This window comes from Schistocerca nitens, chromosome 11, assembly GCF_023898315.1.
Source record: "Schistocerca nitens isolate TAMUIC-IGC-003100 chromosome 11, iqSchNite1.1, whole genome shotgun sequence".
Lineage (NCBI taxonomy): Eukaryota > Metazoa > Arthropoda > Insecta > Orthoptera > Acrididae > Schistocerca > Schistocerca nitens.
The window spans coordinates 174,003,203-174,030,972 of record NC_064624.1 but is presented as its reverse complement, the minus strand read 5'-3'; the positions used below and the strand labels follow the sequence as shown (position 1 = coordinate 174,030,972).

The 27,770-nt window shown below is 40.4% G+C and overlaps 1 protein-coding gene across 1 annotated transcript in view; it reads left to right on the top strand.

The window, feature by feature from the left end:
- Positions 1-17,547: 17,547 nt before the first annotated feature.
- Positions 17,548-27,770, top strand: part of LOC126212991 (uncharacterized) — a 238,705-nt gene continuing 228,482 nt past the window's right edge. The window contains exon 1 of the mRNA XM_049940533.1: positions 17,548-17,669. Coding sequence (XP_049796490.1) covers positions 17,607-17,669 — 63 coding nt within the window. The 5' untranslated portion in view covers positions 17,548-17,606. The remainder of the gene's footprint in view (positions 17,670-27,770) is intronic.

Sequence of the window (27,770 nt, the reverse complement as noted above, 5' to 3'; positions counted from 1 at the left end):
TTATCAATCATTAATGTAGTTTTTCCACAACCGCTTGGTCCAATTATTGCAAATCTAATAGAATTTGGTAAAAGATTATCATGTTTATTTTTCGACTTCTTTTCTGGAAGTCTTACTTTTGGTTCCCAATCTGTTTTGCTCATTTAATAATAAAATATTTAATAGTAAATGAGTCGCCTATTTCAATTAAGTGGTAAGTCATCTGTTCTCAAAAAAAGATTAACTGTTCCAATAAGGGACAGTTTTAGTAGTGTCTCATTAGTTGATTTTTATTCAACTTTCCTAACTCCAAATATTACATCGAGAAATAATAAACTTTATTGTGATTGTGAAACGGTAAAAATTCCTGTAGGACAGTATAGTTTGAAAAACTTGGAAAAATTTATTCATTCAAAGAAGCCAAATATCCACATGAATTCAGATAAAATTTTAAACAGAATTGTTATTGAAAGTGATGTAAAATTGTATATGGGTATTAAAGATAGTACTGGTAGTGTGCTTGGATTTAGTAATACAGTTGTTCAAGCTAAAGAAAAAGCTATTGCTAAAGATGTTCCTAAAATAATTGCATTTGAATTAATACATATAAATTTCAATCTTGCTGATGGAGTGTATGTAAAACATAATGATCATTTTCACAGAGAAACTAATATTATTGCTTCATTCAAGCTTAATGCAGAATTTGGTGGACCAATAATTCATTAACCAAATTATCTTGTAAATATTACTATTTCTGATCCAATTCAGGGCTTGGAAATTACTGTAACTGATGAAAACGATAATTTAATGACTTTAATGGTGCTTGTGTAACAGTTATTTCAGAAATTTCTTAATATTTTTTACTCTTAAATAAATCATGAACGAATGCGAAAGTTATCAGTTTTATTCATTCCCTGTGAATGAAAAGACTAAAAGTAATTTGAATCTCCCCAACAAGAACACAGAGATTAATATAAGTATTGGAGATGGTTGGGTTCATCCAAATCATGCTCAATTGTACATGAATTTCAGTATTATTTGAACTGACGGTACAGATTATCCAACTTATGATGGAAAATCCAATAAAAAATTAATCGATAATGACGTAGCAAAATTGTTCGATGTTATCACCACAAAGAAACGTAACAATATTTTGTCTAGAGTGGAATTTCCATTTATTTCTTCATCGGCTATTATTCGATTGATTTCAACTATAGCCAATGAGTTAACCATGGAAGGCCATGTTCTTAGTAATGGAAAAATAAAAAGGAAGAAAAATGAAGTACTTTATCCATTAGAATTTTTTGGTGGATTTTTTAAAGATTATAAAAAAACAATGTTGAAAGGAGATTTAACAGTTATTTTTACATGGTCATCAAGTGCTGGAGATTCTATTAGCGATGGTCTGATACAAATGTTGCTGGTGTTGAAATAAAAGATACACTTCCAAAAGAAGGTAAAATTGTTGTAGAATCAATGGAAATTAGTGTTCCTGTTGTTAAATTTGAACCAGAATATTCGCTTGAATTAGATCAAGATAGACTTAAAAAACCAAAAATTCCCATATCTATCTTTGAACCGCAGACTGTAGAGATTGCTGGATTAGACGAGAAAGAAATTTTGAGTTAGATATTACAAATTTGTATAACTGTGCAGAATTTGATGTGTCTTATTTCATCTTCGTTGTTTTTCAGACAAATAGGAAAAATAATCAGCTCATTGACTCTTCCTTATTCAAGCATGTTAAATTACAGAATACCTGTATTAAAAATGGCAGAAACGAGATTTTTCCTCAAGAAATGTGGAATCTAGATCCGCCAAAATAATTATTTAAAAGCTTATGATGCTTTCTTAGATTTTAAGAGAACTACACAATTGAATGGTGATGTTAATGTGAGTCCATTCAGCTTTATTGAAAATTATCCTATCTATGTTATAAATATGTCTAGAAGAATGAATGTATTAACTACAAAGAAAACTACAATGAAGTTGTATGCAAATTTTACCGATAAAATTCTGAAAGATACGCTTATGTCTGTGGTAATGTATGGTAAAAAGAATTTGACATATGAGTCGCAGCACAGAATTTGAGTTGAAAATTTTTAGTTTTTGTTGTTGCATCCGTTTAAAAAAAATTTTAGTAGCTAGTGTGCGCAGTCTAGCAGTTTATAAGACAATGAAGGATATCATTAAAGAATAACCTGCAACTGCACCCAAGTGACCCACTTACTACTTGCACGGTTGACAAACCACTCCACGCAGACAACTCCCTCGATTCTCCACCTGCCTTTAGAGATATAATCCGTTTCATAACATTAATCCTGAAAAATATCTATAATTATGAAAGATCCCACATCCTACAACACTAACCCTTGCCACCCGCTCCATCTTACATCTCAGTACCTATGCCACATATTCCCAAAATCAAGCCCATTTGATTTTCGATCGTGTAGAAACATTAGTCTAACCTACTCATCAAACTCCAAAATATCCTTTCCCTCTGCTCTAATAAACATCGCCCACATCTCGTGGTCGTGCGGTAGCGTTCTCGCTTCCCACACCCGGGTTCCCGGGTTCGATTCCCGGCGGGGTCAGGGATTTTCTCTGCCTCGTGATGGCTGGGTGTTGTGTGCTGTCCTTAGGTTAGTTAGGTTTAAGTAGTTCTAAGTTCTAGGGGACTGATGACCATAGCTGTTAAGTCCCATAGTGCTCAGAGCCATTTTAATAAACATCTTTTTATCCATACCATCCAACAACATGAATTCCACGCCCTCTTCCTCAACAAAACCTTTCTCCAAACTCACCATTCCACCTGCATGTCCCCTTGCATCTTACATCACACTGATAATCCCCACTCTACTGTCCATGGTGGAGTGGCCATCGCCCATCTCCGAAATGTGCCCTCTACTCCCAAACCGCTACTCAGTGATGCAACTGAGCACTTCATCCTCACCATCTTTATCCCAAAACTCACATTAACCCTTGCCACTATCTACATCTGCCCTAAACGTACCGCCTGTTACGATTTCCTGACCCCTGCAGACCGAACCTTTACCACATACATAATAGCAGCCAACCTTAACCTTCACTCCTGCACACAGACCGAAAAATGGCGGAAGCGTCAGTTTATCAACCTTCTCTATGACCACAATATCCATTTCCCTGTCCACACTTGTCCTGACACAGATATTATCCCCGATGCCATTACTGTCTCCCCCAACCTCTTGAGGTGCACTACCGCAGATGCCCTAGATCCAACTGCGAGCGATAACCTACCTGTCCTTCTCCAGATGTCCTGCACAACTCCTAATCATCCACCCTGATAAATCCAGGACTATTCCCATGCAAACGCGAATGCATACCATGCCCAAATTCATACGATAATATAAAGCCATGATTCCAACTTCAAAATCCTGATGATGTCGAAAGGGAGGCTGACTTCTCACAGTGAAACGTCTCGGATGCCATTTCTCACGATATCCATTTTCTACTACGACCATCCTACTCTTCCTCCACGTGCTCTTGCCCTGCTCCAGAAATCCCATCATACATACAGAGAATTCCTTCATACTCATGACTGAGACATGCTCACACGCCACTGACAGCTCCAGTGACACGTTGGCAGTTACTTACTAGCCAAACGATGTTGGGACTGGCGCATGACATGCACTAAACTATACGAAACATCTGTAAACTTTACGAAGTATTGGAAAGTATTCCACAGACTCTCCTGGAACAACACCATTCCCACCTATTCCATCTTACATAACAACAAACCACTTCGAGGCAACATCACCAAAGCCAACCACTTCACATCCTACCTGGAAGATACACTCACCATCCCACTCGTTCCAACTCTGATTACACAATGGACCCTTCTGTGTATGAATGTACCAATGCAGCTATCCCAACTCACACACCAAACTTCCAGTACTTCACACAGCAGTCCACGAACAGTACCAAACTACCAATAACAACAGCTGATGACATCACATGAACACTTGCTAAAAAGCGAAACACTGTGTCTGGTCATGATACACTTACCTACTGCCGCCTTAGGGAATGTCCCAGAACTTATTACGAAACCATTGCCATCATTTACAGTACCATCGTGTACACAGGTTATTACAAAGAGCAGTGAAAAACCTCCAGAGTCCTCCTGCTTCTGAAACCTGATAAGCCACCCTTGCACACCTCATCATATCGATCTATCAGACTCATGTCAGTTTACAGCGAAATATTTGAAACTATTCCTACCCAACGATCCATCAGCATCTTGCAAACCACCTACCCATTCCCGATACCCAATGTGGCTTTCGTCCCAACTACTCCATTGACAACCAACAGGTTTACCTTACTCACCTAATCTCCCACTAACTGAATAAATCGAAGTCCGTCATATTTGTCTTCCTTAATATCCAGAAAGCCTTCCACTGGGTATGGCATTCTGGACTGATCTTCAAGCTACAAACCTATGCCCTCCCAGTTAATTACATCTGCCTTAAAGCATCCTTCCTTCAGCATCGTCCTACATTTGTCACCATCAAACATGCCTTCTCCCACAACTTTCACCGTGCTGAAAGTGCGCCTCAGGGCTCTGTCCTCTCATCCCTCCTTTACAACCTGTACACTGCAGACATTCCCAAAACGCCAGCCTGGCATACCTCCTGCAACATGCTGACAATACCGTCTATCTAGCCACTCATCATACCCTTCAACTCTCCTATGCCTCCCTCCAACACAACCTGAATCCTAATTGAGTGGTGCAATTCATGGAAACTTCAAGTAAACCCACAGAAAAGCCAGGCCATCATCTCTGGTCGCACTGTTCAGAATTTCCATCTCTCTGTCTACAAAAAACCTGTGATTAACACAGTAAAATATTCAGGACTTACTCTCAATAGGAAACTAACATGGAACGCACATCTCCTTACCATCCAACACAAATCCCGAAACAAACTATAACTACTAACAGGCCACATATGGGATCTACATCCTTCTACCATTATCCTCACCGATACATCCCTCATCTGCCTCATCCTAACCTACACTAAGGTTACCTGGATCTCTGCCTCACCTAAACTCTATAAGTCCCTGAAATCTTCGAAAGACACACACACACTGCCTTGCCTTTAGCATCTGCCTACCTTCTCCAACTCGCATCCTGTACCAATTCATCCACTTCCCACACCTTCTTCTCTTCCTAGAGCACCTTCGGATCCAATTTATTAATCACAAAACCCAGTTCCAGCACCCAGTTTTCCACCCAATAATCACCAATCCAAGTATCCTGCTGTGTCACTACATCCAAATGCCACCTTCTGTGCACCTCCATCCCTTATCTATTCTGCCCCGCCGGAATTTTAGCCAATTCCCATTCCCCAATGATGAAATCTGTCCCAAGATGTACCCCTCACTCCAATCCTAATCACAATGCTCCAGCTCACAACATTCTCCAATTTTTTTCCTTCCGCCATCATCTGCCTTGCTGACCTTCAGTTGCTACCTGCAGTTCTACAGGGTCACATAGTCATATTCGTCTCACACCTTCATCATGGTAATTTTTTCTTGTGTCATCTTGCGTTACTATTACACCATAGCATCATTCATGTTCAAGAGTGACTGTATTGTAACTGTATTAAGAAACCATCAAACGAGTTTTAAAAACCATCAGTCTCTTCATCTAAGTGTATTTTACAAATCCTTGTTTATTGTCACTTTTTTAATGTAAAATGGTCACTATCATGCACCTGTGTATTTTTACAAAATCATCAAATATTATCACTTTTTTCATGTTTTAACAATTTTTAATTACAGATTTTGTAACCTTTGACTGGAGAACAGTTTTTTCCCACCACCAGCTCAGCCCTGTTGTGGGGAATTGAAATAACAATAAAGAAACAAGTCCATATTTGTACGAAAATGATTTTTATTGGACTCAAATGGTTTGCAGCTTGTATGTTAGACAAGGAAGACAGAAGTGCAAAACAACGCAAGAAAATAATGTGCCACCAGAATATGTCATTCTGTGATACAGAAGGAGAATTTCACACATTACACAAGGAGCTCAAGGAAGAGGAATTTTCATTTTATATTTTGGAAAGTCGAAGCATCAGTTTTTTTTTCATTTGTCAGATTGCACTGAGAACTATTAAAGGAAATGCAGTGTTATGCTTTTCCATTACATCCCATGAAAAATTGGGTTTAAGGTTAATTACTTGCAAATTTTTTTGCAATAACCAAATCTCCCTCAGTATCTTTCCCTTTACGATTTATAAGTTTTCTTTACAGCTTGTATTTTGCTTTTAATAGGTCAAGTGTCATAAATTGTGCTGAGGTTAGCTAGTGATACAACATAGTTATTGATCACTGATGCTTGCTTTCCCACACAATCCAGAGAGATACTTAATAATGAATAAACCTGCCACAAACACATGATTAAATGAACAACTTGCAGTGTCTGAAGATTTCAGTCCATTTCTTCATGAAACACTACAAATGCTTGACAACGTATAAATAAATTCCACCTACTAAACGATCTGCTTCTACTCACAGTACTTTTTTCACTTAAGGTTGGAGCTATATTGTAATTTATTTCATTGTAAAATATTAAATACTGTACAGGTATGTATAAAAGTCCACTATATAAATGTAGTAGAATACAATTCAGACTGCTGCTTCACTACTTCAATTAATCTTTAGTTATTTATTAAAAATTTTAACAAAAGAAATAATGAAATGAAACTATTTATAACAAATAACGAGAACAAACAACTGATATCAACAACAAAAACCATGATGAAACGAAATATGGAGATATGCGCATTGCCATGTATTGGGAGGAAATGGGCTTGTGAGTCATGTGATCAAAGATACATGGATGACATCAGCTGTCAAAACTTCCCTCCTGAGAAACCTTGACAATGCTGTGATGGGGCGGGATGACTGAAGTGAATGCTGTGATTTGAAATGCATTGGAGAATGTTTTGACGGGAGGGTACGTGTTGTGACATGACGTGATGTGATGGCCAGTGTGAGTTGGCCTTTATCCTGCATATGTAGAGAAGATGAGGAACAAGATATTTATATACCCAATGACTCCCTAGTATTCATGGAATTGATTTCAACAAATACTGTTTCCAGAAAGCTATAGCTTTATTCACTAATGACTGAATACGTCCCGTCCAAGGAGCGAGATTTTAAAAAAATAAAGAACACAAACATAACAAAGAATAAAAAACAGTCTCTGTTTGCTTTCACAGAATAAACAACAATGTGCTTTGTGCACACTGCCCACTGCAGTAGAGTGGAGCTCTACGGAGGTAGGGATACTTGTATGATATGCATCTGTGGCTCCTCCTCCAAGGCTGTCAGATACGTTGAGGGCAGTGTGTTCTCTACCCACGTTGTCTCTTCTACCTGCCATACCAATGGTACAGGACCATCTGTATCTGTCTTTGCTGTCCTGTCTCTCTCTCAGGCAGCATGTGGGCATGTTTCCCTCAGTCTATGGAGACCCTTTGCTCCTTTCCATAAAACTCTGTCTCTCGCTAATACCTTGTATGGCCCATAGTAAGTTGGTTGTAGGGGTGATTGTATTGCATCTATCTGTAAGCAAACATGGGAACAGTGCCCTGTGTCTCTGTATACAAACTGGGTGCACACTCCGTGCTAAGAACATGGAGCCAGATGCAGTACGGAAATGTGCTCTCGCACATGGTGCAGAATGTAGGCATCCCTCTCTCCATTGCTTCTGAAGGTGCAGCAAAAATTTCTGCTGGCATACATAAGGCATTCCATATTTCAACTCTGCTGTGGAAGCTCCTAAATTTGGATTGCAAATGGTCTGGAATCCCAACAACACCACTGGTAAGCCTGCATTCCAATTCTTGGCGTGGCACATCGAGGCAGCCTTCAAGGTCCTGCGCCAATGCCATTACTTTCTGGGTGGTAGGCTGTCACGTGGTGGTGCTGGAATCCACACAATTTTGCCAGCTCTAAGTATAAGGACGATTCAGACTGGCAGCTTTGGTCTGTGGTCACATGCAAGGGGCAACCAAAACAAGCAATCCAAGTCGCCAAAAACACTCGCACCACCATCTCTGCAATATGTCAGCCAATGACAGTGCTTCTGGCCATTGCATGAACTGGTCTACAGCAGTAAACAAATAACGGTACCCTTCGGAGGGTGGCAACAGTCCTGCAATGTCTAGGTGAATGTGTGCTAACCACTCTGTAGATGATAGAAACTCTTGTACTGGTTTGTGCACATGTCGTCTGATCTTGCATTTTTGGCATGCCATGCTTGGCCACACAACACATTTTTGCCCACCTACAGCAATCTTTCTTAATGCTTGGCCACACAAAACGGCCCATCAGCAGTATTACATTACTGTTTGCACTGAGTTGCTCTAGCTCGTGGATGCTACTGATGGCTTCTGCACCTTTTCAGGTTTGTCTCATGACATGTGGCACCAAATGCTAATCTTCATCTGCACTGGCCTCACTTTCTGGAGTTTCAGTTCAGTAGTGGTGTCCTGCCAGCACTCTCGTAGTTGAGTGTCTGTGGTCTGTGCAGTTGCCAATGGTTCATAATCTGTTGTCTGAGAGACGATATTGATCCTTGATCAGAAATCTACCACAACGTTTTCTGCTCCCTTTATACGACGCAAACCTGTCATGAACTGCCAAGAAACTCTAATTGTCCGGCTTGTCATGGAGAGCAGTCGTCATTAGATTTGCTGAATATGAGTGTGATAGGTTTGTGGTCTGTATAATGCTCTAGCCTCAATTAGGGACAAAAATACTTTACAGCTTCATGCATTGCCAGAAGTTCTCTGTCATATGTACTCCATTTGACCTGCACTGCTGTGAGTTTCGGTGAAAAGAAACCCAGAAGCTGCCAATTGATAGAGGGCTGCTCCTATTGCCTACTGGCTTGTGTCAACCAATATAGTCAACAGAGCATGCAATACCGGGTGTCCTGCTGCCAATGGTGCCTGAACCTCAACAGCCTGTGGCAGTTATCAACAGTAGAAATTTACTGTTCCTAAAAATCTTCTAACTTCTTAGTAATCTGTTGGTTGAAGTATTTCTTTAGTAACGGCTATTTTATCTGTCAGGGGTCATATTCCATCTGACGACACTTTGTGACCCAAAAATGTCACCTGCTGCTATTAGAAGGTGCATTTCTTCTCATTGATAACTATTCCATATTGTTTAATTCTTTCGGTAACGGACCTGAAGGGTCCTTTATGCAACTGTTTTGTCTCTGAGTGCACCAATATATCGTCTATGTACACTGAACGACAGTTTAAAACCTGTAGTATCTCGTCCAAACAACTGCTGCCATGTCTGCACTCTGCTTTAAGGCCAAAAGGTATTCAGACGTACTCCAAGAACCCAAAAGGTGTTGTGACTGCGTCCCTAGTATAGCCACATCTGAGACGGATATCTGATGGTATGCCTTCTTACAGTCAATCGTACTAAAGATTGTCAATCCTGGGAAGACATTAGTAAAATCCCTGAGTGTGGGTACCATAACTGTCTGGACCTGTGCGGGCATTTAACTTCCGATAGTCACCACAATGTCTCCAAGTATCGTCCTTCTTTTTTATTAAGTGTAACAGACTTGCCCATGGGCTGTCAGAACTACATAGCACACCTGGTTGTAACAAATCCTCGAATTTGCCCTTTGCCACTATAAAGCAATGTAGAGCTAATCTTCTTGATCATAGTCATGTTCAAATGTTCAAATGTGTGTGCAATCTTATGGGACTTAACTTCTAAGGTCATCAGTCCCTAAGCTTACACACTAACTAACCTAAATTATCCTAAGGACAAACACACACACCCATGCCTGAGGGAGGACTCGAACCTCCGCCGGGACCAGCTGCACAAACCATGACTGCAGCACCTTAGATCATAGTGATACTGGCTGACCAGGCGTGGCTCTAATGTGGTGCACTGTGTTACGTGAGAGCGTTGACTGAAGTGCCCTTGTGCTGCCATTTTCGCCCTGTGCCACCTCTTTGTGCATGCAGCCTATGGTGCAATGTATGTCTCATCCAGACGAACATATAACGACTTCATCATCTCTTTTAATTGTGTAGTACAGGTATTTATCTCGATTCTCATTACACAGGAAGTCGGCGACTAATATCGCCTCTGACACTTCTCCAAGAACAAAATTCCACTGGAAACTTTATCTAAATCCTCAGTCCACTTCCATTTTGTAGGTGCCATAAGTTGTTATCGGTGACACATTTGCCACTGTGATGTCCACCTGTGAGGTTGTGGTTGTAGTCTGATAGTCTTTGACTGGCAGTGCACTGACATCTGAACCCAAGTCAATCAGATAGTAATGACACGACCTCCCATCTCTAACATAAACTGAAGCACCAAAGAAACTGGTATAGGCATACATATTCAAATACGCAATGCCTATATGAGACAACAAGTGTCTGGTGCAGTTGTTAGATCAGTTACTGCTGCTACAGTGGCAGGTTATCAACGTTTAAGTGAGTTTCAACACAGTGTTATAGCTGGCATACGAGCGACGGGACATGGCATCTCCGAGGCAGCAATGGAGTGGGGATTTTCCCATACGACCATTTCACGAGTGTGCCATGAATATCAGGAATCCGGTAAAACATCAAATCTCTGACGTCACTGCACCCGGAAAAAGATCCTGCAAGAAGAGGACCAACGACGAGTGAAGAGAATCGTTCAACGTGACAGAAGTGCAACCCTCCCGCAAATTGCTGAAATTACAATGTCGGACCATCTACAAGTGTCAGTGTGTAAACCATTCAACGAAACATCATCAATATGGCCTTTTCGAGACAAAGGCCCACTCGTATGCTCTTGATGACTGCACAACACAAAGCTTTATGCCTCGCCTGAACTTGTCAACACCAACATTAGATTGTTGATTACTGGAAACATGTTGCCTGGTCAGACGAGTCTCGTTTCAAATTGTATTGAGCAGATGGACATGTACGGGTATGGAGAGAACCTCATGAATGCTAGACCCTGCATGTAAGCAGGGGACTGTTCAAGCTAGTGGAGGCTCTGTAATGGTGTGGGACGTGTGCAGTTGGAGTGATATGGGACCCCTGATGTGTCTAGAAGTGACTCTGACAGGTGAGAACTATGTAAGCATCCTGTCTGATCACCTGCATCCATTCGTGTCCATAGTGCATTCCGACGAACTTGGGCAATTCTAGCAGGACAATGTGACACTCCACATATCCAGAATTGCTACAGAATGACTCCAGGAACACTCTTCTGAGCTTAAACACTTCTGCTGGTCACCAAACTCCCCAGACATGAACATTATTGAGCATATTTAGTATGCCTTGTTATGTACTGTTCAGAAGAGATCTCCACGCCTTCGTACTCTTATGGATTTATGGGCAGCCCTGCAGTATTCATGATTTTAGTTCCCTCCAGCACTACTTCAGACATTAGTCAAGTCCATGCCACGTCATGTTGCAGCACTTCTGCATGTTCCTGGGGGCCCTACATGATATTAGGCAGGTGTCCCAATTTCTTTGGCTCTTAAGTGTATAACCTCTGTGAAGCGGTGTATCACTCAGCGTCCTGGGTCACTCACCATGCTCACCTCTCTGCTGAAGGAGCTCCCGTTGGTTCTTGCGGCTGGCCACAACTACTGCCGGCTGCCGTCGCCATTTTGGTACACATACAATCTTAGACATCTCATTGCTTTGTCAGCGAACTGCCGGTGGTACCAGTACATCTCCTCCTGCTGGCTGCCCCCTTTTAGTCCTGTTGTTATGTTTATTTTGACCACATGAACTCTTCCTGGTCTGTGACAACTGCAACACTTTTTGTTCTGACACGACACTTTGACTTGTAAGGTCATGCAGGTGCTAGGCCAAATCCCCATGCTGTCTTTTCGGTATAGCTGCAGTATTTTGTTGTGCGCAACCTTCTGCAACCAGTGTCATACATGCCATATGCGTACTGTCCATTGTCGTGTAAACTTCGTGTGCTATCATTACCCATGTCTGGACACCGTGTTTTGCACACTGCCTTGGCTGCACAGGACTTCTGTGCCAGCCAAATGTGCCAGTGTCATGTCTGGTAAGTCTTCTTTTCCGACGATGCCATATAGGTGTCACTAATACTTGGAGAGTGCCCTATCGACCATCTGTTAATTCTTCAACATCTGTTGTATGAGCTGTTCAGGCGGTTTAGACATTCTTTAAAAATGTATATCGTCATTCTACACGGGCCGAAATATTATGCCTGTGGTTATAATAACAGCTTTGGCGTCCAATGCGATTACCTAGTGCCTTCTTCAGTTATTTCATTTTGCTTGAATGACAGTTCGCCGGCCGCTGTGGCCGAGTGGTTCTAGGCGCTTCAGTCCGGAACCGCGCTGCTGCTACGGTCGCAGGTTCGAATCCTGCCTTGGGCATGGATGTGTGTGATGTCCTTAGGTTAGTTAGGTTTAAGTAGTTGTAAGTTCTAGGGAACTGATGACCTCAGAAGTTAATTCCCATAGTGCTCAGAGCCATTTGAACCATTTTTTGAATGACAGTTCAAGCATCGCGAACCAAAGTTCCGGTTTTCCAGGCAGTAACTGCGGCATTCTTACTTTCATCTGTGGCTTGCTCATCTGTCTCTAACTTTCGTCTGTGGACTCATCGCTGGACTATTTTGCTCTTCTAGCACCGATTGCAACTCCCTGATTTGTATTTGTTGCTTGTCTCGAATGCCTACTAACTGTTCCTCTATATACGTTTGTGTCGTCCTCGGACCCAACGATATCGATCGACTCTATATTTTCACTTGCTTATTTCCGCTTGTGTTGCTGGGTCACCACTTTATAGCTCTCCTCAGTATCCATGTAATTAATTTCGACAAATACTGTTTCAGTAAAGTTATAACTTAACTTGCATAAGGTTGAATTAGTACCATACAAAGAGTGAAGTTTTTTCAAACAAAGATCACAAATATAACAAAGACTAAATAACAGTCTCTGTTTTCTTTCACGGAATGAACAACAATGTGCACTGTATGTTCAGTCTGGTGATGGCGATTCCCACACACCCAACGAAACACTTGGTATCCATGGATTATCTCACAATGATTTAGGAACTGTCATGGTAATACAATAGAAATCAGCAGATAAAAATATGTATACACACGGAATACATAAGTATCAGTTACCTTCCATTCAGAAGGCTGTTGCAGTCAGCGACTGTTATGTTGACTTGTAAATACCGTAATAGATTTCAGCTATCAGTCGTCCTTTTTAAATTTTGTTGGCAGATCTAGATTTCAGCTAGAGACTTTTTATGGCATCATCTAACTATGTACCTCTTGTATTCTTAGCATTGAGAATGGCTAGTCTCTAGTTGAAATCTAGATCTGCCAATAAAATTTAAAAAGGACGACTGAAAGCTAAAATCTATTATTTACAAGGATATATAAGTATGCCTTATGAAAACAAGGCATGTGGTTGGCCATGGCCTTGCTACAGGAACCATCCTGGGATTTGTGCATGAATACTTGCTTGTTTTCGTTGCCTGTGGGGATAACGTAGTGGCCATAATTGAACGTGATGTCAGTAGCTGATGGCCAATTATGTGTGAAGTTTCAGTTCTTTAGGGTATTATGCCGAAAGCGTTTGTCAGATGAAAGAGCTATAATTCATACAGTATACACAAAATGGGATTCAACTGTTGTGTTTCAGTTGCCATCGAAATTATAAATCCGAACATGGAGTGAAATTTCACATGTTCCTGTTTCCCAAAAGCGAGGAATCTCTGGACTGCCGCAACACACAGTAATGATTTTGTTCGTACACATCATTCAAGGTTAAGTAAGTACGTACGTAGTCAAACAGGTGTCGGATGACATTGCCTAAGGTGTGTCCACAGGATGCCTTTTTTTGGGTATAACTTTGCACATGTGCATTAATTTGCAACACAACTATGAATGCATATTTGTGCATACATAATTTAAAAATGGTTCAAATGGCTCTGAGCACTATGGTACTTAACATCTGAGGTCATCAGTCCCCTAGAACTTAGAACTACTTAAACCTAACTGACCTAAGGACATCACACACATTCATGCCAGAGGCAGTTCCAGACTGAAGCTCCTAGAACCGCTCAGCCACCGCGACCGACATACATAATTTCCCTAAGTTTTGGAAGGCAGCCAAGGTCCTGATAACACCAACACTTTTCTGGCATTTGGAGGTCAGCCAAGGTCCTGATGTTCAGGAAGCCAGGAAAACACCACTCTCTCCCATAAAATTACCAACCCAACAGTCTGCTGTGCCCACTCAGCAAGATTGTTGAAAAGGTAATACTAAAACGCATCACTAGGCACTGCATCGCCAGTGACACCATAAGACCAGAGCAACTTGGCTTCAGGAATCGCCACTCACAACTTCTCCATGTAGTCGAAAACATAACACATGGCTACAACGTGAACAAAGCCACAGGGGCTCTGCTCCTGGATATATAAAAAGCTTTCGACCATCTCTGGCACAACAGCCTTATATAGAAACTAAGCAAAGCGGGTTTCCCAGACGGACTCATACATCTCATACATTCATATCTCATGAACAGATGTTTTAACACTGACTTGCAGGGCAAACAATCGATACAACAAGGTATCCCCGCTGGAGTACCCCAGGGAAGCATCCTGGGACCCATCTTGTTCAACCTGTACATTAATGACTTACCAGCAACACAAAACATGACATTAGCCATTTATGCGGATGAACAGCCATCTTTGCGCAAGATTGGAAACCGTCGAACATAGATTCACGAATACAGACGGCAATCAGAAATGCCGAGCCTTGGGTGGAATGATGAGGTATTAAAGTAAAAGTAGACAAGTGTGAAGCAGTTCTGCTCACACGCAGACCGAAACTACTGCGCAAACATCAATACTTTCAACAGGTAACACTACATACATGCACAATATGTTTCCGAGAGAAACTCAGTTATCTTGGCTTTTGGCTGGACTGGAATCTTACATGGGGGGACTGCATTGAATTTGTTGCAAACAGAGTGCACGTGAGGCTCAAACAACTCTACCCAACGCTCAACAGGGAAAGTACACTGAATAGGAGGGTGTCGAGGTCCATATACATGACACTGATTAGATGTCTGATGACGTACGCAGTTCCCGTCTGGGGATACAGAGCTCCTACACGCCCATGCACTCCACACTACACACGCACTGTGGATCTTCACAATGAATACCACCTTGAAACCCTCAAGGAAGCATTCAAAAAACACGCCACATGACTGTACAGAAGCTCGAGACACTCGAACAACCCTTTCTTCCTTACTCTGGGAAACTATGATCACAACCATAGGTGTAAGCATATGTGGTCAAAGACTCTAATAGTTAGGGCATAACCACCTATGGCAGGCTAACATACACCCACAAGCGACAATGTCGGCAAGCCCCTGCATATCAGCAGTGTTGACTGGATATGCCAGCTGCTATTAAAGCCAACCAGCAAGCTATAGTAGGGAAACCGACAAGATCGCACAATGATACACAAACAAAGCGCCAATATTACCCTACACTGTGAATCTGATATATGACCTATTAGACACAAAACTATGATGAACCTAACTGTTACAGGTATGCTGACACTGACTGAGAAATCAACACCGGTACCCAGCGGCAGCCTCCGAGTAACACCATCAATCAATTTCAAAGGTATCGATCTGCATGATACCCACTACTAACAAAACCTACTCATGCATGACCTGTCGCAGGCAGTAACAAAACCACTACTGCTCTTACAACCTGCCCCAACTGTCGCAGAGGTTTTTTTTCCCTTGGCTCTTGCCTTGACACTTATTTCCCCTCTGCCCTTCAAACCACTACCCTTCGTTCCACTCTCGACCCAATCTATCTCCAGATGACCATGTATTAATGATTAACCTTAAGCAGACGTATGCAAACATTGCAGTACCCACATCCTGTGAGACATTACTTTAATGAAAAATAACCCTTATGCAGAGATAGCAGTAGACCTTCTGTGTTGGCCATCATACCAGTGTGGGAGTGGAGGGGCTCCACTTCCTTTTTTTAAAAATATAATTTCTTGAAATTTGAGGCAGTGGGCCGTGTGTAATGTGCATTGCTACCCTCTTTGGTGGGAATCTTTGCACTTTTTAGCAGACGACATGTAGCTGGAACCCATCAAAGCTCTTGTGGAATGCTGCTTCTGAACACTGTTTGAATACAAATTCGAGATATGTTGCCCTGAGTGTCACATATTAGATAAAAATTGTTCGATAATATTTCTGTAAAGAATAAGACACTGTATATGTGGAATTAGGAAAACTGACAAGAATAATCCAAAAAATTATGATAAGTGCACATCTATGAAAACTGTGGAAGAATATTCATGCTATGGCAATTTTAAAGCACGACAACTGACGAACCTGATATATGAACAAAAGAAGTGATGGGGCATGTGTAGCTGCTCAACAAACTACTACTAGAAATAGCACAACCTCCGTTCTAGTGGATTCTAAATTCTATTAAATTCCCAAGTTTGCTGGGTCTGAGTATGTTAATTTATGGATCATATTTCATGATTAAATCATATGACGTATTTAAAGTAAATTAACCTCCACATAACGACTAAGAACTTCCCTTAATTTTTTCCCAGTTTCAGGAACAATGACTTTTATTTTTATTTCTTTATTTGTGTTCCATTGAACCAATATACAAGAGAATTGCATGGATATTGAACGAGTCATAATTATACATGAGAATAGTACTTGCAGATGCTAAGAGATACAAATTTTAGTATTGTACAGGAACAAAATATGATAATAATTGCAAGGTTAGGCGTTTTCTACAGGGAAAAGAGGTATAAAGCAATCAAATAATAAATTAGAATTATTCTACATTACAAGTTACTAATTTGATGGAATTGAAATACTTTGTTTTAAAATAAGGAATAAATATTTCAAATGGGTATATAGTTACTAGCTAGCAAAATTTAATTCCCTGCCTTATTGCTGCAGAAAATCCAAAATCTAGTTGTGACCTCCTTCTGAAATTTGCAGACAAAATGTCATCAATTTGTATTTCTCGTACCTGTGTTGTTTATATACTTCCTTACCTACAGTAACTTTTGCGTTTCCTTTTTCTGTAGCGTTTTCATCACAATAAACGTAACGTAATCTCCCAAACAAAGAAGGGGATTAATAGCAGACAGCTTGCGCAGTGAGTCAACGTGTGGACACGAACGCCGATGTGTACATTCGTTCTTCCCAGAATTTTTTGTAAATGCCCTTTTATTTCCGTGTGTCTGCGATTGCGCACAATGAAGGAGGCATCGTGAGGATATGCCCAATAGCTGCGAGTGACGTCACGAAAATCAGGCGAACAAGTAGCGGCGCGCGAACGACGGTTACAAAAGGCTTGCGTAGCGAAAATCTGTTTGTTCTTTTGTGCTGTGCAGTAGCTCTTTAGGCAAATACCATTTTAGCAATTTCATGTTAATGTTTAGAATGGTGAACAAGTGTTGTGTTCCCCGTTGTTCCGGTAATTACAACTGGAACAATAAAGTTCACACTTTCAAATTCCCGAGAGACGACGACATGCGTAGGAAGTGGTTATCTGCGATTAATAGGGATGGTTTCATTCCTACGAAATATTCTGTGGTGAGTAATTCATTTTTAATCATTTGTTTTTATAACTATACGGACAGTATGCGACAGTTTGTTTCTTTCGTGGTACTGTAAAAGTTTCAGCTGTGAGATAGGGCTTACGGCATATTTTTCTTCATTTAATTTTTCTGTTGTTTTCATTTTTCCAAAGGTGATGTAGTTTGGGACATGTGTGCAGTAGATTGACAAACTCAGAAACGAAAATATACCATTATCGCGTCATAGCTGAGACAAAATTTTTAAATGAATTAATTTCGCTGTAGGCCATTAAAATATTATTTATTGTTCTTGCAGTTTCGATACATCGTCATTTTCAGACATTGTGGGATGTTGTAAACCACTCAGAAAAGTAAAGCGGTGACATCCCACAATGCTTGAAAATAACATTGTGTCGAAATCGTAATCGCCTAAAGCGGAATTACTTCATTTGAATATTTCGCAAAGGCTGTGGACCCAGTCCTCATTAAAATTCAGACAAGACTATTGCAGGCCCATTCCTGCACACTTCTAATGCCCTTCTTATACCCCCAAAAACAACGCCAATTGTCAGACGCCAACAGCAACAAAATACAGTTCACATTATAACCCGTGATGAAAATTTAGTAAACATTACGTAGATGACATACCTCCTACGTCCTTTCTCCGCATGTTTCGTAGATTCTGTGCCATATGTTTGTCTAGTCATCAAAATACTCGTTAGTGACGTCCATTATCCAATGCACGTTTTTTTTAATTCATATCGTTGTTTTAGTTTCCATGCACTTATTTTATTTGTATGTTATAAATTACTATAAATTGTAATATTGGTTACGTAATTTTGACAGAGCCAGCACAGTCAGGACTGGCAAATAGTTATAGAGTATGATGAAATTCTGGTTAAAAGTGGCAGTATGTTTAAATGTAGGGTGAACGTGAACATTAAGCTGTGCCATGGATCTCCATTATGGCAATCTTTATTTAGTATTCATATTTGTTGATCTCGTAAACTCTCCCCCCAAATGATGATCACACAACGTAACCTAGACCTCAAGCAATGATACAGATAAGTCTGTCATCACATGCAATATTGCTGGCAGTGGGGATCCGTATGACACTGGAGTCCAATATTTGACAAAAGTCTGTGACATTCATCAGTGGGATGTGTGAGCATGCTCATATTTTCCTTGATAACTAGCCCTACTGTACTGTAAAGAAAGGAGAATTTAGTAAACCAGAGAAAAGTGTTTCATATAAGTTTATTTCCAATAAACAACTAAAGACATGAGCATAACTTTAGTCTTGCTGCTTACTGTAAGATATTTACTTTCACTATCTCAGTGTAACATTTACCCTCCCACTCCCCTAATCCAACAGAAATCACGCTTTTGGTGTATAACGTAGTATAGTTTTGATATATAGCTTAGGGCAGAAGATGGAACTTTGGTGGGAAAGCAAAAGAATGTTAATGAGATAAAGGTTGTGCTAGCAGATTAATCTGTACAGTGCGAATGCAAAGAGCTGTATTCTTGAAGAATCCATGGTATGTGCAAGAGCTGTATGTCACATTGGTATAATAAAGCAGTTTGTCAGGCAACAGATGACTGTCAGGTATAAAACAAATTACAGGGCATGTCTCAGGGTGGAGAATCTTCTGGAAATGTGGAATTCTCAGGGAATTACATTCTGTATGGAAAACTCTGGAAAATCTCGGGGAAGTTCAAGAATGTTGTAAAATTGTAGGGATTTTTTTTTTTTTTTTAACAACTTATTGGAATTCAATTTTATTTAACTTTAAAAGTCACAAATTTTAAAAGAGTTAATGCTTCAAACTGTGTTACCTATTCGAATATTAGTCCATATACATTATTGATATTCATAAATTACAGTTAAACTACAGCTGAGAGGAAAGAAACATCTGCTCAAACTCCCTCCGTTCAGAGTACACACCCTCTGTCTGATCATCACTGCTAATGACAGACTGAATCGAAACAACAGCAAGTAGTTCACAAGTCTTAATCACACCAAGACTCTCATGCAATTTCAAACAATCTGTGGTCACCTTTTAGCACCATTCATTCAGTCACACATCACGACTCATTAGTTTCATTACGGGGAGCTTCAGGGATGTGGACTGACTCGAGGTAGACATTAAGAGATAGCCAGCCCGTTCTTTTGTCCAAGCTTCACTACAAATTCCTTTTTCCTTGATTTGATTCAGTATTACCTCATTTGTTATTCAGTCTACCCACGTAATTTTCAGCACTCTTCCACAGCAACACATTCCCAAAAGCTTCTATTTTCTCTTTATCATAATTGTATATTGTCCACATCACTACTGTTTGAGGCTACCCTTCAGACAAATACCTTCACTAAAGACTTCAAAACAGTTTAGTCTATATTTGATGTCAACAAATTTCTCTTCTTCAGAAAAGCTTTTCTTGCCTTTGCCAGCCTAATTTTACATACTCTCTACTTCGGCTTCATCAGTTATTTTCCTGTTCAACTCATCTACTACTTTTCGTGTCTCATTTCCTGATCTAATTTCTTGACTATTACCAGATTTAATTTGACTACATTTGCTTTCATATTCATGTCATTTCCCCCTTACGAGACACTGCCCATTCTATTCCACAGCTCTTCTGAGTCCTTTGCGGTCTCTGACAGAACTGCTGTATCACCAGCAAATCTCACAGTTTTTATTCTCCCTGAACTTTAATTTCTTCTCCATATTTTTCTTTGGTTTCCTTTACTACTTGCTCAGTGAACAGACTGAATAACATTGAGGATAGCCTACAACCCTATCTCTCTCCCTTCTCAGCCACTACTGCTCTTCACAACCCTCAACTCTTATCACTGCCGTCTGGTTTCTATACAAGTTGTAAATAGCCTTTTACTCCCGGTATTTTATGCTTGCTACATTCAGAATTTCAAAGCGGTTATTCCAGTTAACATTGTCACGAGCTTTCTCAAAGTCTCCAAAGCTCTAAACATAGGTTTGCCTTTCCTTAACCTACCTTCTAAGAGAAGTTGTGCGGCTGGTTTTGCCTCGCTTGTTCCTACATTTCTCTGGAATTCAAACTGATCTTCCCAAGCTTTTCTCCATTTTCTGCAAAGAATTTGTGCTAGTATGTTCCAACCGAGCGAGGTGGCGCAGTGGTTAGCACACTGGACTCGCATTCGGGAGGACGACGGTTCAATCCCGTCTCCGGCCATCCTGATTTAGGTTTTCCGTGATTTCCCTAAATCGCTTCAGGCAAATGCCGGGATGCTTCCTTTGAAAGGGCACGGCCGGTTTCCTTCCTCATCCTTCCCTCACCCGTGCTTTCGCTCCGTCTCTAATGACCTCGTTGTCAACGGGACGTTAAACACTAATCTCCTCCTCCTCCTCCTCCTCCTCCTCCTCCTTAGTATGTTCCAACCGTGATCTATTACATTGGTATTTCAGTAATTTTTACACCTAGTCAGCACCTGCTTTCTTCCTGATTAGAATTATTACACTCTCCTTGAAGTCTGAGGGTATTCCACCTGTTTTCAGATAAGAGTTATGTCATGACTGGCTCTCCCAAGGCTATCAGTAGCCCTAACAGAATGTTTTCCACTCCTGAGGTCTTGTATTGACGTAGTTCTTTCACTGCTCTGCCAAATTCTTCTCGCATTATCATATCACCCATATCATCCTCATCTGTGTTAACTACCCTTTATTCAATATTGCTTTCTAGTACATCTCAATTGTATAGGTCATTCCACCAGGGGTCCCCACATGACCATCTCGAAGTCTAATGAAATTTGGTGTGAAGGTTCAGTATGGTTTTTGATAGTTATATACCAAATTTTTAAAGAGAGGCTACTCGCTTCCTCCCCCCCCCCCCCCCCCACCCCCTCTCCTTCTCCATGAACTATGGCCCTTGCTGTTGGTGGGGAGGCTTGCGTGCCTCAGCGATATACAGATAGCCATACCGAAGGTGCAACCACAATGGAGGGGTGTCTGTTGAGAGGCCAGACAAACATGTGGTTCCTGAAGAGGGGCAGCAGCCTTTTCAGTAGTTGCAGGAGCAACAGTCTGGATGCTTTACTGATCTGGCCTTGTAACACTAACCAAAACGGCCTCGCTGTGCTGGTACTGCGAACGGCTGAAAGCAAGGGGAAACTACGGCCGTAATTTTTCCCGAGGGCATGCAGCTTTACTGTATGATTAAATGATGATGGCGTCCTCTTGGGTAAAATATTCCCCCATTCGGATCTCCGGGTGGGGACTACTCGAGAGGACGTCGTTATCAGGAGAAAAAAAACTGGCGTTCTATGGATTGGAGTGTGGAATGTCAATTCCCATAATCGGGCAGGTAGGTTAGAAAATTCAAAAAGGGAAATGGATAGGTTGAAGTTAGTTGTAGTGAGAATTAGTGAAGTTCGGTGGCAGGAGGAACAAGACTTCCGGTCAGGTGGATACAGGTAATGCAGGTGTGGGTTTAATAATGAATAATAAAACAGGAATGCGGATAAGCTACTACGAACAGCATAGTGAACGCGTTATTGTTGCGAAGGTAGACATGAAGCCCCATGCCTAACACAGTAGTAAAAGTTCATATGCCAACTAGCTCTGCAAGTGATGAAGAGATTGAAGAAATGTATCGTGTGATAAAACAAATTATTCAGATAGTTAAGGGAGACGAAAATTCAGTAGTCATGGGGGGACGAATGCAATAGTAGGAAAAGGGAGAGAAGGAAAAGTAGTAGGTGAATATGGACAGGGGATAAGGGATGAAAGAGGAAGCCACAGAGCATAGCTTAATCATAGCTGACACTTGGTTTAAGAATCATGAAAGAATGTTGTATGCATAGAAGAGGCCTGGAGACATCGGAAGGTTTTAGGTAAGTTATGTAATGGTAAGACAGAGATTTAGGAATCAGGTTTTATATTGAAAGACATTTCTAGGGGGAAATGTGGACTCTGACCACAATCTATTGGTTATGAGCTGTAGATTAAAACTGAAGAAATTGCAAAAAGGTAGGAATACAAGGAGGTGGAACCTGGATAAATTGAAAGAACCAGAGGTTGTAGAGCATTTCAGAGAGAGCATTAGGGAACGATTGACAAGAGCGCGGGAAAGAAATACAGTAGCAGAATGAGTAGCTTTGGGAGATGAAATAGTAAAGGCAGCAGAGGATCAAGCAGGTAAAAAGATGGGAGCTAGTAGAAATCCTTGGGCAACAGAAGATATATTGAATTTAATTGATGAAAGAAGAAAATATAAAAAAGCGGTAAATGAAGCAGGTGAAAAGAAATACGAAAGTCTCAAAAATGAGGTCAACAGAAAACGCAAAATGGCTAAGGAGGGATGGCTAGAGGACAAATGTGAGGATTTAGAAGCATTTAGAAGCAGTTGCAGGTGTAAGATAGATACTGCTGACAGGAAAATTAGAGAGACCTTTGGAGAAAAGAGAACACCCTATGAATATCAAGAGCTCAGCTGCAAAACCCGTCCTAAGCCAAAGATGGGTAAGTAGAAAGGTGGAAGGAGTATAAAGAGGGTCTATACAAGGGCAATGTATTTGAGGGCAATATTATGGAAAAGGAAGAGGACGTGGATGAAGGTGAAATGGGAGATATGATACTTCATGAAGAATTTGACAGAGCACCGAAAGACCTAAGTCGAAACAAGGCCCCGGGAGTAGACAACATTTCATTAGAACTACTGACAGCCTTAGGAGCGCCAGTCATGACAAAACTCTTCCATCTGGTGAGCAAGATGTAGGAGATAGGGGAAATACCCTCAGACTTCAAGGAGAACACAATAATTCCAATACCAAAGAAAGCAGGTGTTGACAGGTGTGTAAATTACCAAAATATCAGTTTAATAAGTTACAGTTGCAAAATACTATCACGAATTATATACAGACAAACGGAAAAACTGGTAGAAGCCGACCTCGGGGAAGGTCCATTTGGATTTCATAGAAATGTTGGAACACGTGAGGCAGTACTGACCTTACAACTTATCTTAGAAGATAGGTTAAGGAAAGGCAAATGTACATTTCTGGTATTTTTAGACTTAGAGAAACGTTTTGACAATATTGGCTGGAATACTCTGTTTAAAATTCTGAAGGTAGCCGTGGTGAAATACAGGGAGCGAAAGGCTATTTACAGTTTGTATAGAAACCAGATGGCAGTCGTATGAGTCAAGTGGCACGAAAGGGAAGCAGTGGTTGAGAAGGGAGTGTGACAGGGTTGTAGCATATCCCCAATGTTATTCAATCTGTATATTGAACAGGCAGTAAAGGGAACAAAAGAAAAATTTGGAGTAGGGATTAAAATCCATGGAGAAGAAGTAACAACTTTGAAGTTTGCCGACGACACTGTAATTCTGTCAGAGATAGCAAAGGACCTGGAAGACCAGATGAATGGAATTTACAGTGTCTTGAAGGGAGGATATAAGATGAACCTCAACAAAAGCAAAACGAGGATAATGGAATGTAGTCGAATTAAGTCGGGTGATGCTGGGGGAATTAGATTAGGAAATGAGACACTTAAAGTAGTAAAGGAGTTTTCCTATTTGGGGAGCAAAATAACTGATGATGGTCAAAGTAGAGAAGATATAAAATGGAGACTGGCAGTGGCAAGGAAAGCGTTTCTGAAGAAGAGAAATTTGTTAACATTGAGTATAGATTTAAGTGTCAGGAAGTCGTTTCTGAAAGTATTTGTATGGAGTGTAGCCATGTATGGAAGTGAAACGTGGACAATAAACAGTTTAGACAAGAAGAGAATAGAAGCTTTCGAAATGTGGTGCTACAGAAGAATGCTGAAGATTAGATGGGTAGATCATATAACTAATGAGGAGGTACTGAACAGAATTGGGGAGAAGAGGAATTTGTGGCACAGCTTGACTTGAAGAAGAGATCGGTTGGTAGGACACATTCTGTGGCATCAAGGGATCACAAATTTAGTACTGGAGGGCAGCGTGGAGGGTAAAAATCGTAGAAGGAGACCAAGAGATGAATACACTAAGCAGATTCAGAAGGATGTAGGTTGTAGTAGTTATTCTGGGATGATGAGGCTTGCGCTGTATAGAGTAGCATGGAGAGCTGCATCAAACCAGTCTCTGGACTGAAGACCACAGCAACAAAAACTCGCCTTTGCATCACGTACAAATGTGCCAAGTTTTCTAGGCTTCATCAAAAATTCTGGCCAACATTTTGTCATTTGATTTAATATACATGGCAACTGTTCATGCTGAATCACACCTAAATATAGATACAAGCCTATAAAGCAGCTAAAAAATTCTTTGTGCTATTCTGAGAGCCAATGTTCGACCGACCACTGCTACTTTTCGTATGAACCAATCACACCAAAACTTCAGAGGGTTATTCCTACCTATGATGTCTATATATCGATCAAATTTAATTAACATTGGATGCCTAGATGAAAAGCTATGCATCTGCGAAGTTGCCCTAAATTTTCTCTGTACAAATTTGGGGTATTTGGAGGGGGGTGGGGTGGGGGCAATATTTCAACTGTGTCTTGTTCAGTCCCTTTTTTCCTGCCACAGCTGGAAAGAGCATGCATTAAGCTTTTAAAGCTATTTGTTTAATTTCTGGATCTTACGTTTTGATGAGTAAGAATACGTTTCAATAGTTATTATATTAGCACTTTGAGAATATTGAAAAGTGAAATGTTCTCCTCATTAAGTCACATGATTATTTTATTAAAGTATACAAATCAGTTTCAAACATTTATTTAAGACATGCCATAAAAAAAAGTATAATACACAACACAGCAAATTTGCAAAACAAAAATACTAGTCAGTTCTACCATTTTGGCAAGAACTTGCAGATAACTTAGTGTCTTCCTGATGATGATGATGATGATGAGGGTGCTTCTAAAGTCATGAACATATGTTGTTCAGGAATCCAGCAGGTGTCTTTAGCAGTTGGCCAGAATATGGAACGAGCAGAAGTGTGTGTGTTTGTGTGTGTGTGTGTGTGTGTGTGTGTGTGTGTGTGTGTGTGTGCGCGCACATAAAGCTGAGGAGGACATCTTGTTCATGTGAAACCCACCAAAAATTGTCATATGGGCATGCAACATACTGTCCTGGTTGTAAACTTGGAATTGAGATTGTTGAAATTTTTTCATCTGCTTTGAAGGCATTAACTTTGAATGCTGTAGGGACACTGGAAACCCTTGTTTACTATAAGCTGAATACAAATAATAATAATAACAACTAATTGGCTTAAACGTATGATTTTCTCTTGTTCCAGAAATGATGTGTCCCCTGGCAAACCTTATTTCTTGAACAGGCGGAATTTTTCAATTTCTTCTTTTGGTGTTTAAACTTCCTGTCAACCAGTTTTTAGGTGTGTCTATTCCCTTTCATGTGCTTCATATGCTGTCTTTCTAAACTGTCTCCTTTTATCAGTTAAATTCACTCTCTCTAGTGTTATTCAAGAATTTCAACCAGACCTCTCACCTTTCTACTTACTTTATTCTGTTCTGCCTTCACTGTTTCATATTTTAAAACTATCCATTCACATTTTACTGTTTACCTTTCTTCTGTTTTCAGTTATTGCCTCTAATGCTCTCTTTGAAACTCTCAAAAGTCTCTCTTTCAGCTTATCCCTGTCCCATCACCTTAGTTTCCCTCCTTTCTGCTGTTTCTTCAGTTTTAATCTACAGCCATAACCATTAAATTTTGTTCAGAACCACATGTTCCCCTGAAAATAGCTTGGTTTAAAATCTGTTCCCATATTACCTTCTTACCATTATATATTCATTGTGAAATCTTTCAATGTCTCCAAGACCCTTCCTTTTAAATAACTTTCATTCATGATTCGTAAACCAAATGTTAGAGAAGATTAAGTTATGCTCTGTGTGAAATTCTATCAGGTGAGTTCCTCTTTCATTCGTCTCCTCCCCTTGTTGATTAAAGTGATGGCAGCAAAGGAGTAGAAATAACCCAGTTAACTGAAGAAAAGTAATGATTAGTCATTTCAATGAAGATTTAAAAAACAAAAAATTTCAAATCCTCTGGCAAGATACAAACCCATGACCTTATGCATATGGGGTCCTGTACCTCGAAGATATCACTGCGCAATCAGTGTGTTCTGTGTCTTTTTCTTAAAGCTGAAGAGTATCACACAAAGTTCCTGTTCCCCCCTCCCTCTTCTCCCTCCCCCATTTCTACTCGAGAGTACCAGTATATTATTCCCAATTATAAAACCGAGCGAGAACCCACAGATAACAATTGCATTCACCTGGAAGGTACTTCTTCCGTTGCTTAACAACATAGAGATCTGTTTCTCTGCCTTCTTTCTTTTCGCCCTCTCTCTTTGTCGATTACTTGCAAATGAGGGCTCACCAAGGTGAATGGGACGTTAACATATATCACCATATAGATGATACCAAAAAGTCGACCTCACCACGGGGGAACTCTCCTTGTCAGTATGTTACCAATCCTGTCTGTGGATCAACACAGTGGGAGAGGCAGGCAGAGCTCAGCTTTCTGCTAACTTATCTGCATCCTGTTTGTTATTCATCTGAATATACAGGAACTTCACAATTCTTGACTCTTACGCAGAAAGTCTTGTGGTGCATCCATATTTTATAAGTAAGTGTTGTATTCTGTTCTTGTAATACACAATTTAAAAAAGTTCTGGCTATTTATTGAATGATCCTCGTATTTCTTACTGCAAAGAGATGTGTATAAATGTAAAGGACACTACCATTGACCCGGTAGTAAGCCTGTTCCATATTTCGCATCTTAATGGTAAGTACTGCCCAACAATCCAGTCTTATAATTTTATAGTTTTTGCTACTGAATTTTGCGTTTGATACTGAGAATGTGATGTGTTACAGTCAGTTTGTTAGATCTTGTGCTTCTACAAAGATCTAGCATCTGAAGTTTACCCCATCAATACAAAATATTTAGAGGCTGGATTAATAAAAAAAATTGAGATATCTTAAGATTGTGATTTCAATGTTTCAGGTGTTCAGTCTGCCCCCACTTAAGTACAGTGCACAGAAGGTTGATACAATCAAGTGAAACTGTCAGAAAAAGTCATTCTCTGGAAAGATGTTAGACTCCTACATTACATTGACACCTTCTTCAGTCTCTGAGATCCATTCTG